Here is a 19,463-nt window from a genome sequence, read left to right on the forward strand (position 1 = left end):
CGTTTAACACCCGCTTTCAATGCTAGCATGGGTTGGACGAATATATATATATATATATATATATATACACACACACATACATACACACATACATATACACACATATGTATATATATTTATGTGCGTATGTGTGTCTTTGTCCCCCACCCCCGCCCATCGCTTGACGACTGATGCGGGAGTTTTCATGTCCCTGTAACTTAGCAGTTCAGCAAAACAGACCAATAGAACAAGTACTAGGATTACAAAGAATAAGTCCCGGGGTTGATTTCTTCAACTAAAACCCTTTAAGATGGTGCTCCAGCATGGCCACAGTCAAATAACTGCAACAAGTAAAAGAATAAGAGAACATAGAGGTGTGTGTGTGTGTGTGTGGTGTGTGTGTGTGTGTGTAGGTGTCTTTGTGTCTGTATTTGTCCTTCTACCACGACTTGGCAACAGATGCTGGTGTGTTTGCATCCCAGTAATTTAGCAGTATGGCAAAAGAGATCAATAGACTAAAGTCCAAGCTTAAAAACAAGCAAGTATTGGGGGTCAAATTCATTCAACTAAAAATTCTTCAAGATGGTACCCAGCAAGGGTACCATCTGAAATAAATAAAAGAGAGGGAAAAAATAAAAAAAGATAATTAAGCTGGCATTTGGGACATAATCATTTGTACTTTATGCACAAGGCCAGCAATTTAATGGGACCAGGGAAAGATGATTACATCAACTCCAGTATTTGGTTGGTATTTTGTTTTATCAACCTTGAAAAGGAGAAAGGCAAAGTTGACCTTGGTGAAATTTGAACTCAAAACATACATTACCAGAAGAAATACATTTTAACCAGCATACTCTCTTTCTCTTTACTCTTTTACTTGTTTCAGTCATTTGACTGTGGCCATGCTGGAGCACTGCCTTTAGTCGAGGAAACTGACCCCAGGACTTATTCTTTGTAAGCCTAGTACTTATTCTATCGATCTCTTTTGCCAAACTGCTAAGTTACAGGGATGTAAACATACTAGCATCGGTTGTCAAGCAATGTGGGGGGGGGTCAAGCACAGACACACAAACACACACACATATATATACATATACATATATATGACAGGCTTCTTTCAGTTTCCGTCTACCAAATCCACTCACAAGGCTTTGGTCGGCCCGAGGCTATAGTAGAAGACACTTGCCCAAGGTGCCATGCAGTGGGACTGAACCCGGAAACATGTGGTTGGTAAGCAAGCTACTTACCACACAGCCACTCCTGTGCCTATGGTAATTATTCTGCCAACTTGCTGTCTTTGGAACATAACTGACATGGAATTTTAATGGAAAGTGTTAATTTCAAATAAGCTAATTCTGAAATCTCTGTAAGAGATGAATGCAGTAGCCATACCGGCAAGTAATGTTTGTTGTCACTTCAACATGGCTGTACTATATGAATGAATATTACTGTGATTTTTTTACCCCAAGAGGACATTTTCCCCTAATCGGTTAATGATACACACCTGCATCTGATATAGTGCAAATAGGGGAGTGAACTCCTACCACCTTCTAGCAGTGGGACCAGTAGACCAGCTGATATCAGGCCATTTTCTACCCATCTTCAGTACTGGACACCTCGTTAAAAAAATCAAGTAATGTCCGTTCGAACGGAACAGCTATGTTCTAGTGGCAACAAACATTACTTGCCAGTGTTAATTTCATTTGCTTTTAAACAGGAAGCTGGCATCATACAACCAGGGACAGTCTCAGACCATTTGGTATCAAAAGCGTCGACAGTGGAGGTACCATATTTTCCAGCATACAAATTGAATTCTGTAGACCAAAATTTACTGCCAAAAAAGGTAGGTCAACTTATACACCAAGACGACTTCAGATGACCAAAACAGAGGATATACAGGAGAATTTGGAATGATAGCAATGATGTTTGAATGTTTACACTATATACCAGTGTTTTTCAACCTTTTTACCCTTGCATAAACCTTAAAATAAATTACAAGGCTCAAGGAAGCCCTGCACAAAGAAAATTATATACCATATCTTCCTCATATTTTTTTCATCATAGTTTATGTAGTAAACTAGCAGTATCGCCCGGCGTTGCTCGGGTTTGTAAGGGAAATAACTATATAAGCATTTTTAGAGAGTTACTTCCTTTATAGATGCCAATTCGGGCTTTCTTAGCCATTTCTGTTTTGGTGTCTTCAAGCCATGAAGTCGTTGTTCTAAAAGAAACCTGGTCTCCTTGACAACGCTTTACGACGTTGATTTCCTTACACTGCCTTCCCTACAGCTTCACGAGGGAGGGAAGAAGGGGGAGAAGCAAACACAGGTGCAGGTGTTTGAGCGTGGACGCCAACTCCGCTGTCATCGACACACGAAAAATTATGCATTAAAATGGAATAAAAAATGATGTTAAATTATTTTTTAAATCGTAGACTCATCGTAGACGCGCGATAATAGCCAGACGGGCTCGATATTAATAACGACTATAAGATACCCGAATTTGGTTAAACTGCACCGCAAAATGTGGGAGGAGTTAGGAATCTAAATCGAAGGGGACAGACACTCACACAACGTCAGTTTTATATATATAGATATCATATATATTTATTCTTTTATTTGCTTCAATCATTTGACTGCAGCCATGCAAGAGCACTGCCTTTAGCTGAACAAATCAACCCCAGGACTTATTCCTTGTAACTTATTCTATCGGCCTCTTTTGCCAAACTGCTAAGTTACAGGGACATAAACACACCAACATCAGTTGTCAAGCGATGGTGGGGGGGGGGACAAACACAGACACATATATATACGATGGGCTTCTTTTAATTTCTATCTACCAATCCACTCACAAGGCTTTGGTCGGCTCAAGGCTATAGAAGATACTTGTCCAAGGTGCTACGCAGTGGGACTGAACCCAGAACCATGTGACTGGTTAGCAAGTTACTTACCATACAGCCACTCCTGCACCTATCAAACTTATTATGTTATCAAAAAAATTGTCATATTTTTTGATAACATCATAGGTTAGATAAGATGGTGTCTATTACAATAATACGATCATGAAATTAGCATTAGCTTTCTCTTGAAAGCCCTAAGAACCTTTTGCAGAACCCTAGGGTTCCAGGGAACTCCGATTGAGAAATGCTGCTATGTACTATGTGATTTTGTACGCCAGAAGATATGGTAGGTGTTGTGAGAGCATAGTAGCAAGAGTAAGTATTGGGTAAAAAAACAAAAGCTCAGGTACTTCTCTGAGTGAAAAACAGATTGTATGATGCTCATGTATGAAGTCTGATATAACATGATAATGAAACATTGGCAATGAACACAGAGGATGGGTGAAATCTGGATAGATGACCAAGAAAGCATGCCTCGCTGGAAGTGTTATGTTAGTGTGCATGAATGATGGAGCACAAGTGATCTGAATGGAATAACATGGATATAGGCAGAACCTTGTTAGGGACAGGGATATGACATGTATGAAGGGTGGAAAGAAGTGCCAAGGAATCAAACTTGAAGAAACTTGTGAAAGTGGAAGACATAGGAGAAAGCAGCAAAAGCTGAATATATGATAAGGAACCACACGAAAATGGCAAAAAGCCCACAAGTGACAAGATGCTGTACTGTAAAAGGCTCCTGAAAGTAAAGGGGAAATATATATGTATGGAAAGAGAGAGAGAGAGGCGAATACTCTGCAGAATAGACACCTCTTAAAAATTGGACAAAAAAAACTGTAGTTTTTTAGGTTTTTTTTTTTTTTTCATTACAGGGTTTGCCTTGCTTTTTATCATTCTGATCTCGATTAAATTAAGTACTAGTAAAATAACGAATCGAATTAATCACTAGGCTTCGCAAGTCACCAAAAGAAGCCATCAGGGCAGACAGAAGAGCCAACTTCACTGAGTTCATGACCGAAATCAAACTCGATGACTGGCATCCGTGCAAGTGGAGCGCTAAGAGTACCATCCGAGTGTGATCATTGCCAGAGCAGCAAACTGGCTTCCATGCCGGTGGCACGGGAAAAGCACCATTCAAGTGTGATCGTTACCAGCGCCGCCTTACTGGCACTTGTGCCGGTGCCACGTGAAAAAACATTCGAGCGAGGTCGTTGCCAGTGCCGCTGGACTGGCTCCTGTGCAGGTGACATGTAAAAAACACCACTTGAGCGTGGCCGTTGCCAGTACTGCCTGACTGGCCCTCGTGCCAGGGGCACGTAAAAAGCACCCACTACACGCTCGGAGTGGTTGGCGTTAGGAAGGACATCCAGCTGTAGAAACTCTGCTAGATCAGATTGGAGCCCGGTGCCGCCATCTGGTTCGCCGTCCTCACTCAAATCGTCCAACCCATGCTAGCATGGAAAGCGGACGTTAAACGATGATGATGATGATGTAATTGCGTAACAAGCAGAAACATATGAGAAGGTTTACAGTGGCTGTGTGGTAAGTAGCTTGCTAACCAACCACATGGTTCCGGGTTCAGTCCCACTGCGTGGCATCTTGGGCAAGTGTCTTCTGCTATAGCCCCAGGCCGACCAATGCCTTGTGAGTGAATTTGGTAGACGGAAACTGAAAGAAGCCTGTCGTATATATGTATATATATATATATGTGTGCGTTTGTGTGTCTGTGTTTGTCCCCCTAGCATTGCTTGACAACCGATGCTGGTGTGTTTACGTCCCCGTCACTTAGCGGTTCGGCAAAAGAGATCGACAGAATAAGTACTGGGCTTACAAAGAATAAGTCCCGGGGTCGATTTGCTCGACTAAAGGCGGTGTTCCAGCATGGCCGCAGTCAAATGACTGAAACAAGTAAAAGAGTAAAAGAGTAAAGAGTAAGTGGTAGCTTTAAAATGACAGCGTTATGTACCGTATACATCGTAATATTCTCCTTTACACTGATGCATACATAACGCTTTATTTGTAAGGTTGTCAACAGACAAGGAGGAACCATAGCGAGCTTAAGTCAGTGTTGAAAGCACAATTATTCTAAGTCAGTCAGTGACAGTTTTCTTCAGATATGAATGGACAGCTGTCACATTATATATACCGCATAAACCAAACCTAACCCTGTTACAAGCCGACTCCTAATCTGTGGCCAGGAAATACGGAATTTTTCAAGTACTTCCAATAAAAGTTAACCCTAGATTTTTAGGTCTCTTTTAACATATATATTACCAAATCTAGTGTATCATTACATGTCGAACTTGACCCACACTTTCTAGCATCTTAAGTGCAGGCACACTTTTCTGCTACCATAATCCAAAGACAGAAGAACGAAGGAAAAGTTTTCGATTAGCCGACCTTCTGGAACGTATCACCACATGTTGCCAGAACAAATTAGCCACGATAATGATTTATTAATGAGAGACTTTTCAGCAGGACGTTATCTTTAGATGCATACAATCACATGTAAATAACCATAAATCTTCGTTTTATAATGATTTATACGTATATTAGAATTAAGCTTCTGCTAATCAAAATTTCAAACAAAATTAAACATGAATTTTTAATTTCCTGAAAAAGTGGTATCCCGATATCCACATAAAAGTAGGCCCCTTAAATTCAGCCTTAGAAAATGGTCCGAAAAGTTCAACTTTTACTGGGATATATATATATATATCTTTACTCTCTTTTACTCGTTTCAGTCATTTGACTGTGGCCATGCTGGAGCAGCGCCTTTAGTCGAGCAAATCGATCCCAGGGCTTATTCTTTGTAAGCCCAGTACTTATTCTATCGATCTCTTTTGCCGAACCGCTAAGTTACGGAGACGTAAACACACCAGCATCGGTTGTCAAGCGATGTTGGGGGTACAAACACAGACACACACACACACACACACACATATATATATATATATATATATATATATATATATATATATATATATATATATGACAGGCTTCCTTCAGTTTCCGTCTACCAAATCCACTCACAAGGCTTTGGTTGGTCCGAGGCTATAATAGAAGACACTTGCCCAAGGTGCCATTCAGTGGGACATATATATATATATATATGGTAAACATTAACTTCAGATACAGACAGGACCAGATACATATAAAATTCAGCATCAAACGAGGACGGAATCCAGGTAAAGAAAATTTGGCCCTGGGCAATACACCGGTCGAGCAAATGAAAATATGGCGGTAAATAATGCCGTTAACAACCACCTGTGTTTCCTTGTGCTTGTGCATCTTCGTTGCAAATGCGATAGATGCAGTAGACCACGAGTTAGGCTGACATCAAATATCATTCATTCCATTTCATTCTTGTACACAAAACAAAGGCAAGCATCGTACTGTATGATTATTCTTACAGAAAGATTTACAGCCATGTGACACCGAATTTGGTCCCACTGCGTGGCACATTGGGCAAGTGTCTTCTACAACAGCACCAGGCCGATCAATGTCCTGTGAGTGAATTTGGTAAGCGGAAACTGAATGAAACCCATTGTATACATATGAATGTACATGTGTGTACACGTAACGAGTTGTAAAGGGTTTCAATTCTTGGCTATGAGTTCAAAAAAAAAATAAAAAACGATCTCTGACGTGTGTGTTTGTTCTCCATCACGTCTTCACAACTGGTGTAGGTTTGTTTACGTCCCTGTAACCTATCGGTTCAACAAAATGTCCGATAAAAAGAAATACAAGGGTTGATTTTTTTTTTGACTAAACTCTCTCAAAACAAAGAATCTGTACTCATCCTCCCCACTTCTTTTAAACATAAAATAACAATGACCAAAATAACATTCTTTTATGCAATGTGTCCCATACATCTTAACATATTTTTCCATCTTGATTCTATACGGTTTTTGCTGCATCACCAGTTGTTGTCTACAATTTCTTGTCAATAACAAACGTTTGTTTATTTTTCGAAGAGGCAAGAAACGGTAAGACACTGAACTAAATGACGTTTCGACCTGTTTTCTTGTTAGATTCTTTTGTCATCGACTCGACCTTGCCTTCTATTATATACTGCCAGAGCTAAACCCACGAAACAAATATGTACCATTTTTGTAAGATTACGTGACATTAACGTTTGCCTGAGTCAGATCTGGAGCAGAGATGGCGTGTAATTGAGAAGGTCGCGAATGGCGACGACGTAAGAGCTTTGACAAACCTAACCGAGTGATTGATTGAACGATCCTGTTAGTTAACTGGTTAAACTGCTGGCCAATTGACAAACAGGTATAAAGAAACGAAATAGAACCAGTGCGTGTGTTTATTACTGGCATAATGACCCTCCCAGGATTCCACAAAATGTTTCGATACACGAGCTCACATCAAGAATCTTGCAAACCAAATACAAAAACGAAATTACACACACACACACACACTTATTTGTAAATAGATATGAGGCATAATGCCATGAGAACCTTAGTACGAGTATCAAAGATGGTTTAGAATGAAGTTCATAATTATTCTTGAAAATATATATATATATATTATATATATATATATATATATATATATATATATATTATATATATATATTATATATATGAGAGAGAAAGGTTGAGTTCAATTTGAACCTTTTACTTTGGGAGTTCCGAAGTTAGATTTCTAAATAAGATTCTTCATATTAAATTTGTGGCTTACTATTGCAAGTATTGCATAAGGAAAATAAGACAAGGTAGAAAATGCTAAAATAATTTTATCACGAAGAACATTTTAGTACTCTTGTGAGTTCCCTGCCACCTAGAACTCACAAGAGTGAAAAAGAAAGACAGAAACAGACATAAAAGGAGAATGTCCCTGCATTTGAAAACTATGGAAATATTAAAAAAAAAAAAACCATTTCATTTAATTTTTCCACAATTTTATTGTTTTTCATGCTTTAATCTAAGTTGGAAAAGTCGCAAAGAATTAAACCGGTACTAAGATATTCTTCATGATAAAATTATTTTAGTATTTTCTACCTTGTCTTATTTTCCTTATACATATCATCTCGTGTGTTCCTTTTCAACCTTCTACACACACACACATATATATATCCATATAGGATCTTTAAGGTAAAGATTCTCTCTCTCTATATATATATATATAAATATATATATATATGTATGTGTGTATGTATGTATATATATATATTATATACATGTGTATATTTTGTGAAGTTATTAAAATATTGTTCCTTATGAGTGAGTACAACACAAACACACGTGTTATATATACATTGCATGTGTGTATACACCTAACGTATGTGTTCTATTACAACCCAGTTTTATATATACATGATCGATCGATAGATAGATAGATAGATAGATAGATAGATACAGAGTGACAGAGACAAATGAGCACACACAGATACCCTATCTATATGTGTGTTTGTGTTGTAGACGTGCCTTTATGCCTGTTATATCTATCTATACGTAAATAAACATAGCAGTATGGAATAAAATAAAACAAGAAAGCTTCTGTAAAGAGGTTCCTGTATATTTACCGTGTAGCTTCTGTCATTTTCACCTTCAACTTTACGAAAACTGGGAATTGAAACTCGTATCATTATTGTATCACCAGTTGTGGCTCAGGGAGCCATTCATTCACACGACAGCAGAATACATAAAAACGAAACTAATACTGCAAGTATGTGCGGTAGCAATCGTCGTTTTAGTGGCTGGTGATGACTGTTGTAGTAGTTGTAGTGGTTGTTGTCGCTGGTTCTGATGACAGTGTCTTGTTATTGCTCCTGCTCTGTTATTTATGGTAGTTATAGTGACGGTGGTGGAGACAGGCACTTCTTGATATCCATGTTGATGTCTAGAGGGTAGTGTTGTAGTAGCAACGATGTTATTGACATAGACAGATAAATAGATAGATAGATAATAGATAGATAGATAGATAGATAGATAGATAGATAGATAATAGATAGATAGATAGATAGATAGATAGATAGATAGATAGATAGATAGATAGATAGATAGATAGTGCTGCTGGTGCCTTGTTATTGGCGATGGTAGTAGTTAGAATGGTGTGTTTTGATGTGGGGTAGTTGTAACGAACTGATGTGTTTGTAGGGGTGGCAATGAGGATTTTACAATAATTATGTGTACGTATGTATATATATATGTGTGTGTGTATTTGTTGCGGTGTAGTAGTGTAGTGGTTATATGTGATTACGGATAGCTGTACTTGTGATAGTGTAATTAAAATGTAAATGGTGACGATGAAACAACGTCAACAAACTCACAAACCGCGATCAGGGGTTGAGGTTTAAAGCACCACCGACATCAACAACAACTTCTATGGAACTACAAACACAACTACTACAACCACTGCTAGTAGCAATAGTGGTGTTACTTAGTACATGTGGAAATCCGTTACAGGACACTGGTCACAAACCAGTATCTTTTACACAGTCACAGTTAGTATATCCACGAATACGGACAGCATTGACGAAACTTCCACCCAACAATATCTCTTCTCACCCATTTTACTCCCTCTACCTATCTTTCTTGCGAGTCTTTGTCACTCCCTCTATCTGTCTTCCTTTCCCTTTCTTACTCACTCCTCCCTACACTATCTATCTTTCTATCTCTTCCTTGTCACTCCGGTTATCTAGTTTCCTTTCTATTTCTCATTCACTTCCCCTCTAATCATATTCTGCCTTTCTTCTTTCTCTACTTCTCCTTCTCAATGTTACTATGTATTCTTCCTACTCCTTCTACTCCAGTCTACTGTGTGTTTCGTTTCAGTGCAACTTCCTCTTATCCTCCTCCTCAGCACGTTCTCTCTATTTATTTATCCTTCTAATAATTACTCTCACTAAAGTTTACGCCTTTTTCTATTTCTCTCTCTTATTCTCCTCTGCCACCCTCTGTCTTTCTCTCTCTGTCTCTCTAATGCATAATATCCTTGTTTCGTTCTCTTTTTCCTCCCACTCTGTATCAACGCTATGATTTCTTTATCTTTCTTCTTTGTTCTTATTTCTCCCCTCTCCTTAAGCTCTTTCTTTTTATTACTCCTACCGCTACATCAACTCTCTCTTTAATAAACCCCCTATCTTTCTAACACATATCACTCCCTCCCTTTCTGTCTCTGTTTCTTTTCCCCCACCACTTTCATATTGATCTTTTTTTCTACCGGAAGTTGTTCCCAAACCATGTTTTGATGATGTCATCGTTTACATATTCCCGGGTTTTTTTCCCCTCTCTTCTACCGGTCATCTATTTAGAGCAACACCCCACGCGTATGCAGTCATACCTTTTGAGTCTCTTAGTCAATCGATGTTCCTTGCTTTCACGCATTTAAAATCACTAACACATATATATATATATATATATTGTTGTATATATATATATATATAATATATATATATGTGTTAGCGTAGAAGGTGTTTATAAGCTATTTAAGAAACACACAAAAACAGTTAGAGTCACTTCAACATTCAAATTTAATTTCTCCAAAATATTTAAAATGTTGAAGTGAATCTAACGGTTTTTGTGTGTTTCTTAAATGGCTTATAAACACCTTCCACGCTGCAATTGTTTTCGTTCCAGCACACGATCTCAGATCAGGGCATTTGCTATGCAAGTACATCTCCGTAAGATATTGTTGTATGTATATATATATATGTGCGTGTGTGTATGTATATATATACATATCTTTATATATAAAAGTGAAGTTGTGTGTCTGTCTCCTACGATTTAGATTCCTAACTACTCCCACATTTTGCGGTGCAGTTTAACCAAAAGCAGGTATCTTATAGTCGTGATTCATATCAAGCCCTTCTGGGTATTAGCGCGTGTCTACGATTTAAAAAAAAATTTACTATTACTTTTTCCCATTTTTAGTGCATTTTTTGCTATTATTTAAGGGAAATAACTCTAAAAATGCTTATATAGTTATTTCCCTTACAAACCCGAGCAACGCCGGGTGATACTGCTAGTATATATATTTATATATATATATATTGTATATTTATATATATATATATATTGTTGTGTCTGGGGAAAGTCATTATGTTTTAATGCCTTATTAATTAACACATCGGTTCAATTTCCACTCATTTTCCTGTCCTAAAATTTTCGTTTCTTCGTGCAACCTCTCCTATAGTTGTTAACTCTGTCCGTTATCGGAGCTGTGTGTGTGTATGTGTACATTTGTATATATGTATTCTGCATAATCATGCGTTTGTGGGTGTTTGAGTATGTCTGTGTGTATGGGTTCGTGTGACTATGTACACGTGTCTGTTATGCATGCATGTGTCTCCATATGTGTCCTTGCGTGGACTGTGCGTGTATGTATATGGTCTTGTGTTTCCGTCTGCTGTGTATATGCGGGCTTGTCTGTCCGTATTACCTATCTATGTTCGCCTACATATTCATTTACTGCTCTCTACTTTAAGAGTATGCTTCTTTTTCGGGTATGTGATACATTGACAATATATATATATACAAATATATATATATATATACAAACAGTGAACAGGTCGCGGTCTCAAAGCGACGAAAATATTTTGACAAATTAAATCTGAATGTTGAAGTGAATCTAACGGTTTTTGTGTGTTTCTTAAATGGCTTATAAACACCTTCCACACTGCAATTGTTTTCGTTCCAGCACATGATCTCAGATCAGGTCACTTGCTATGCAAGTACATCTCCGTAATATATACTCTCTTTACTCTTTTGTTTCAGTCATTCGACTGCCGACATGCTGGAGCACCGCCTTTAATCGAGCAACTCGACCCCGGGACTTATTCTTTTGTAAGCCCAGTACTTATTCTATCGGTCTCTTTTGCCGAACCGCTAAGTAACGGGGACATAAACACACCAGCATCGGTTGTCAAGCAATGCTAGGGGGACGAACACAGACACACAAACACACACACGCATATATATATACATATATACGACGGGCTTCTTTCAGTTTCCGTCTGCCAAATCCACTCACAAGGCTTTTGTCGGCCCGAGGCTATAGTAGAAGACACTTGCCCAAGGTATATATATATATATATATATATTAAGATTCAGGTGCATAAGGCAATTAAAGGTAAGGCGCCGGGTTAGGTCAGAATTAAAATGCATACAGCAATTATAGACGGATACCATCATTGGTACAGTACTGGCAGAAGCATATTCGGGTTATGTATACAATTAACTGAATCCAACAGAGTATATATCATCAGCGTTTGGGCTAATCCACAAACATACATTTTTTATTAAATACACGGGTCCTATAATATACTTCGGAACACGCGAGGGGCCGGTTTCGAGAGAGACGTTTATGTATTTGTTTTGCAGGCTCCTGATGTGAAATCGTGTGTTGAAACAGATGTTGGTATACTTGGGGGATGGTCATATTTTGCAAGTTAAACAAACACACACTATGTATTTGCTGTTCACTTGAGCTTTATTAGTAACTAGCAGTATCGCCCGGCGTTGCTCGGGTTTGTTTCGACCCGCTGGAATTGGAATTTTTGAAAAGTAAAAATTTTGCATTATGTAGCTTGTTATTCTCTTCAAGTGAACATTTTCCCGGTTGAAATATACTGAAAACTGGCGACACAGCAGTGAAAAAATCGTAAAAAATAGGGATTTTCATAGAAAAAAGCACCTCTTTGATGTAAATAATTTTTGGTGTTAACATGGTCCGATTTGAATTTTATCTTCTACGGAAGGAAGAGCAACCCTTCTTCTATCATACTCTCAATTTTGGTCAACTTGCGCCGCAGGGTCTGAGAGGAGACAGTGTTAGTTGAAGGTTACCAAACCTGGCGCACACAGACAACTTCAGCTTTATATAGAGAGAGATATATCATAAGATATATTTTAGTTTTTAGTTTATTTTTATTTTTGCCTATCCTTTGACAAAGAAACAAAACTAATAAAGTTAAAATGAAGACCAAATATGTAGTGCGTGTGTTTAAGAGGCAAAATAAGACAAGCCCCAAGTACAATAACGTATATATATAAATTCGCATATATACATATATGTACATACCTACATATATATGTAAATATAGGAGCAGGAATGGCTGTGTGGTAAGTAGCTTGCTTACCAACCACATGGTTCCGGGTTCAGTCCCACTGCGTGGCATCTTGGGCAAGTGTCTTCTACTATGGCCTCGGGCCGACCAAAGCCTTGTGAGTGGATTTGGTAGACGGAAACTGAAAGAAGCCCGTCGTATATATGTGTGTATGTTTGTGTATCTGTGTTTGTCCCCCTAGCATTGCTTGACAACCGATGCTGGTGTGTTTACGTCGCCGTTACTTAGCAGTTCGGCAAAAGCAACCGATAGAATAAGTACCGGGCTTACAAAGAATAAGTCCTGGGGTCGATTTGCTCGATTAAAGGCGGTGCTCCAGCATGGCCGCAGTCAAATGACTGAAACAAGTAAAAGAGTATACATGCATATATGGATACAGGACGTCAAAAATATGTGAGCAAAATGAGAAACGAGAACATGGAAAACGAACACTTTTTTTTTTCGAACGACGAAAGAAACAACTAGAGAAACGAGACATGCAACATGAAGGACATTCCCTTCATCAGTTGTCCCCTGTTTTATCTACTTCGAAACGCGGAGTAGATAAAATGGGACAACTGACGAAGGGAATGGTATTTTGCCTGTCTCGTTTCTCATTTTGTTCACGTTTTATGACGTCCTGTACCCATATATGCATGTATATATACTTTTTTCTCTCCTCGTTTCTCTCCTTGTTTTTTTTTCTGTGTATCTTTCTGTCGAAGAGCGTAGGCCCGAAACGTAAAAGACTTTTTCTATTTCTATTCCTGAGCGCTATACTAATACATTTGTTTGTTTGTACTCCACCTGCCTTCGTCTTTTGTTTCTTTTCGTAAACTTTCCCGTTATATATATGTATATATATATATATATATATATATATATATATATATATATATATATATATATATATATAACGGGAAAGTTTACGAAAATAAACAAAAGACAGGCAGGTGGTGTACAAACAAACAAATGTATATTTCGTTTTGGGGAAAGTCATTCTCTTTTGATACCTTATTAAATATTTAACTTATATATATATATATATATTTATATACACACACACACATAGACGCTAAAGTAGCTGGCTTTAAAACCTCTGAAAGAGATTCACATAGTGATAGTACGAAACAGTAATGTCCGTTGCCACTTGTACATGACTGGTCTACGCAGAACAAATGTTACATTTCAACCCCAGGAAAACATCTTTTCCCGATGGTTAACGACAGCAGCAAAATATGTTTTCCTGGGGTTAGAATGTAGTAACATCTGTTCTGCATAGAGCAGCCACGTAAAAGTGGCACCGGACATGACTATATATGTGTGTGTGTGTGTGTGTGTATGTATGTATATATAATGTGGGTGTCCTTTGTCACTTCCTCACAGAAAAAGGCCATCTCTTCCGTTATCAAACGTGCAATCATGAGATCTCATGTGACTAGCAAGTTTGACTTCAGACAAGCAGACTCCGCTGCACAATACTCTCTTTTACTCTTTTAATAGTTTCAGTCATTTGACTGTGGCCATGCTGAAGCACCACCTTTAGTCGAGCAAATCGACCCCAGGACTTATTCTTTGGAAGTCTAGTACTTATCCTATCGGTCTCTTTTTGCCGACTCGCTAAGTTACGGGGACGTAAACACACCAGCATCGGTTGTCAAGCGATGTTGGGGGACAAACACAGACACACAAACATATACACACACATACATACATATATACGACGGGCTTCTTTCAGTTTCCGTCTACCAAATTCACTGACAAGGCTTTGGTCAGCCCGAGGCTATAGTAGAAGACACTTGCCCAAGGTGCCACGTAGTGGGACTGAACCCTGAACCATGTGGTCGGTAAGCAAGCTACTTGCCACACAGCCACTCCTCAAGCAGAAAAGACTTAAATATTAACATAAACATTTATTTACACGACAGAAAACTACTGGGCGGATTTCATCTAATTCTTCCAAATCTTTATTAAAACTGTATTGGAACCAATTGTCGGGATTTTTTTTGTTTTATCACAGCAACTGGTCGCACACCACAAGTTTTATAACGGAACCTACTGAAGCAAGCCAGCACGCTCACAGCATTACCACGGGCGATGGCGAGACTAAGACCTTGAAAAGCCAGGCGCCCTCACGTGCATCACCTGACACCTAGGTGAGGCGAGCTGCCAACGTTGACAAGAACTTCGCAGTTGGTGGCCCAGTCTCTCCAAACGTCTCAAACATCGCAGGCTGGAAGTGATAGTTCACTGTCAGGTCCCGATACTTCAGGGCTTTCTTCTGTTCGGCTACGGAACCAGTAACCCTCCCATTAGCTGCGGCATCCAGGATGCGGGAAGTAGCAAAGGAGTTGCAGACTGTGACGTACCAAAGAAGGCACCTGCCTCTAAGCCAGGGACAGAGGGTATGACCATCTCGTTTCAAGATGGGACGTTCGATTCTCCGTCTTTCAAATGCTTTGCAACTATCGTAGATCACTTCTTTCCAAAGCGATCGCATTTCCGTCATCTGCTCCAAGTTTTCAATATCTCAATAAGGTTTATGCCTTGGATGTTTAACACGTTGCAACTCCCCGTGAAACAATTGCTTAGGTCACCAGTCATACGAGGAAAGTGCCCAGCGCAACCCATTTGATTGCACGAGAGGGTGCTGGAAAGTTTCTGGTTTTAAGGGTGTCACGAAAGGCCCCTCGAGTTTTTTTGTTTTTTTTAACAGGATTTAGAAAAACTGAAGGACCGCTGCAATAAGTGCGTGAATCTGAGAGGGAAATATATTGAATAAAATTATAATTAACTGATCCTCCTGTATTTTCTTTTGCCCAGAGCCAGGAACTTTTCATCACCCCTGATTGTGTGTGTGTGTGTGTGTGTGTGTGTGGCTTCAATTAAAATAGTAATGAGGAATCGTGGCACTCTGTCAGTTACGACGACGAGGGTTCCTGCTCGTGAAATTAACGAGTGAGTGGCTGAGCACTCCACACACACACAGGTGTACCCTTAACGTAGTTCTCGGGTAGATCCAGCGTGACACAGTGTGTGACAAGGCTGTCCCTTTGAAATACAGGTACAACAGAAATAGTAAGAAAGAGTGAGAGAAAGTTGTGGTGAAAGAACGCAGCAGGGTTCGCCACCTGCTGGAGCATCGTGGAGCTTTAGTTGTTTTCACTCAATAAACACTCACAACGCCTGGTCTGGGAATCGGGACCGCGAGTCCGCTGCCCTAACCACTGGGCCATTGCGCCTCCACAATGAGGAATATACAAAATTAATTCTGCTAACGTCGTAATGAAATACAACGACAACCCGAAATTTTCATCTAGAAATCTACCTTGCCTGGACAGACATATTACATTAATACAGTGTTTCTTAACCTTTTTACCCTTGCATAACCCTTAATATAAATTACATGCACAAATAAAAATATCTTTCTCATTTTTCCTCGTAGTTCACGTGGTAAATATTTATATCTATCTATCTATCTATCTATCTATCTATCTATCTGTCTGTCTGTCTGTCTGTCTGTCTGTCTATTTATCTATCTATCTATCTATCTACTTATATATATATATATATATATATATATATATATATATATATATATAATATATATATATATATATATATATATAACGGGAAGGTTTACGAAAATAAACAAAGGACGAAGGCAGGTGGAGTACAAACAAACAAATGTATTAATATGGCGCTCAGGAATAGAAATAGAAAAAGTCTTTTACGTTTCGAGCTTACGCTCTTCGACAGAAAGATACACAGAAAAAAAAACAAGGAGAGAAAAAAATGCGTGTAGGAGCTAACGATCTATCATATTATATTATATTATATATAACGATCATAAAATTAGCATTAGTTTATATCAATCTTTCTCGCGGAACCCTTAGGGATCTTTTGCGAAACCCTGGGGTTCTGGGGAACTCTGGTTGAGAAACGCTGCGTTACTGTTAATTGAGGTGTGGATGCAGAATTTTCTTTCAATTTTTTTCCCACGAGAGTTCCGGACCCCAGTAATGCATACAACCAATCAGAGCTCGCCTTGACTTTGTCAAGTTAGCAAACACACTCTACCAAGTAAACTCAAGACAAAGAACAGCGTTGCAAGTCGACCGATCGCCAAGTTATGCCTGATTTTAGGATTGGCTGTATGCAAATTAGTTCATAAGTGAGGTCCGGAACTCTCGTGGGAAAAACAATTTTGCGAGCCGGCTCTTGTCTTAACTCAGGAGACGCGAACAATTAATATATAGAATGATGTATTTGTTATTAAGCCATGTTTCTCAATACTTGCTTGTTTGCGTCGCATTTCTAATCCAAGGGAAGTAATTAATTTTATTGAGAAACGGAGTTACGTCCCTTATCTTGTACACTGTTCTTGCTAATAGAATTATTGCAGTTTACATCTCTTAGCTTTGCAGCAACATCCATAAATTTTATTAATTGAAATTGTAATCATTAGACTTTACACATTTTAACTTACAAGAAAGAAATTTGAATCTTTTCCTTATGAACGGCACTTTTCAACACAATTTCTAGTTAACTAAACACTTTTAAACTTCGTATACTGGTAGAATGTGTCAAACTAAAACATTTTTTTCTCTTGGCTTTCTGGAGAAAATTGTAATTTGTAAGTTTAACGTAGTTTAATTTTTCGAATTTTAACTAATCCTATGCCCCCTATTTAGCTAAAATCATTTGCTGCGTCTAAAACTGAGACAACATTGTGTTGAAAAGTGCCGTTCAAAGGGAAAAGATCCATAAATTTATATATTCTTCTAGCTTAGACTTTGAATCCTTGGAAGGTATTTTTGAGTTGCTGTTTGGTTATTGAAAGCCTTCTTTTGAAAGAAGTTAACGAAATGCTAGAAAAACCAAGAAGTCTTGGAAGTAAGATGGGTGAGGTAGAGTTTCACAGTTCAGTTTATACGATTTCTGCAGTCATTTGCATGAAATGTGGTTAAGTATTATCATGAAGAAGAACCGTTTCTTTCTTCCTTTTGTTTTCGATTAAATAATACTAAACGTAAAGTGTAGTTTGTTGATTTCTTGGCAAAACTTCAATGTTGTGATTTGATTCCCCAAGTAGTAGACATAGGAGTGGCTGTGTGGTAAGTAGCTTGCTTACCAACCACGTGGTTCTGGGTTCAGTCCCACTGCGTGGCACCTTGGGCAAGTGTCTTCAACTATAGCCTCGAGTCGACCAAAGCCTTGTGAGTAGATTTGGTAGATGGAAACTGAAAGAAGGCCGTCGTATGTGTGTGTGTTTGTGTGTGTGTGTGCTTGTGTGTGTGTGTGTGTGTCCCGCCATCGCTTGACAACCGATACTGGTGTGTTTACGTCCCAGTAACCTAGCGGTTCGGCAAAAAGTAACCGATAGAATAAGTACTAGGCTTCCAAAGAATAAGTCGTGGGGTCGATTTGTCCAGCACGGAGCAAATGACTGAAACAAGTAAAAGAAAAAGAATATATGTGTATCACAAGGCGGCGAGCTGGGCGAAACGTTAGCACGGTGGGCGAAATGCTTAGCGGTATTTCTTGTGCCATTACGTTCTGAGTTCAAATTGCGCCGAGGTCGACTTTGCCTTTCAGCCTTTCGGGGTCAATAAATTAAATACCAATTGCGTACTGGAGCAGATCTAATCGACTGGCCCCGTCCCCCAAAATTTCAGGCCTTGTGCCTAGAGTAGAAAAGAATGAAAGACAAATATATATATATATAATATATATATATATATATATATATATATATAGTGAATAGCCATCGGAAAATAATAAAATAACAGCTCGTAAATCTATCAAAAATAATTTTAAAAAACGTTTCGTTCAATTCGTGTGATATCCAGTTACAGAATTTTTTCTTTTTTATCTTTTACTTCCTAATGCTGTGCATATGCTTTACAGTTTTTCCATCTTAAATTTCCCAGCCTAAAATAACAAGAACAAACAGTAAACGCAAAATCATTAGCATAAAAAATATGTACAGAAATCTTCGCAAGGAGTGTAGGTAAAGATTAAGTTCGTCCCCAAATAAGCGTCAAAGTTTAAAATTACAGAAAGAAAAGGAAAAAAAGGCTACGCGTGTGTGATCGGATGCATGTGTGCGTGTATACGAATGGATGTGTGTGCAGTCACAGGTATGGCTGTGTGGTCTGTCTGTCTACTTATCTATATATATATATATATATATATATATATATTATATATATATATATATATATATATATTATATATATATTATATATATATATATATTATATATATATATATATGTATGTATGTATATATAAACAACTTATAAATAAGGGCAGACGAAAAATTTCTAATGCCAAATATGCCGAAAATTGGACATATTGTCCATTACCATATTATTTATTACAATATGCACGCTACTCGAAAAAAAGCTGACAGAAATTTCTAAAAAATTCCATTATTACCATATCGGGTCGATTTCAGGGTTAGTTCATAAGAACCCTCCCTTCGTCAGTGATAAATGTGGTAAAGAAATAAATG

General features: G+C 38.3%; 1 protein-coding gene across 3 annotated transcripts in view; it reads right to left on the reverse strand.

Annotated features, from left to right (window-relative positions):
* LOC115228013 (sorting nexin-24) overlaps positions 1-9,673 on the reverse strand; it is a 42,136-nt gene extending 32,463 nt beyond the window's left edge. For all 3 annotated transcript variants that reach the window (XR_004997160.1, XR_004997161.1, XM_029798687.2), the window contains exon 1: positions 8,421-9,673. Coding sequence is in view for 1 of the 3 variants with exons in the window: in XM_029798687.2 (XP_029654547.1) it covers positions 8,421-8,483 (63 nt within the window). In the remaining 2 variants the exon portion in view is untranslated. The remainder of the gene's footprint in view (positions 1-8,420) is intronic.
* Between the last annotated feature and the right edge of the window lie 9,790 nt (positions 9,674-19,463).

This window comes from Octopus sinensis, unplaced genomic scaffold (genome assembly GCF_006345805.1).
Source record: "Octopus sinensis unplaced genomic scaffold, ASM634580v1 Contig08889, whole genome shotgun sequence".
Lineage (NCBI taxonomy): Eukaryota > Metazoa > Mollusca > Cephalopoda > Octopoda > Octopodidae > Octopus > Octopus sinensis.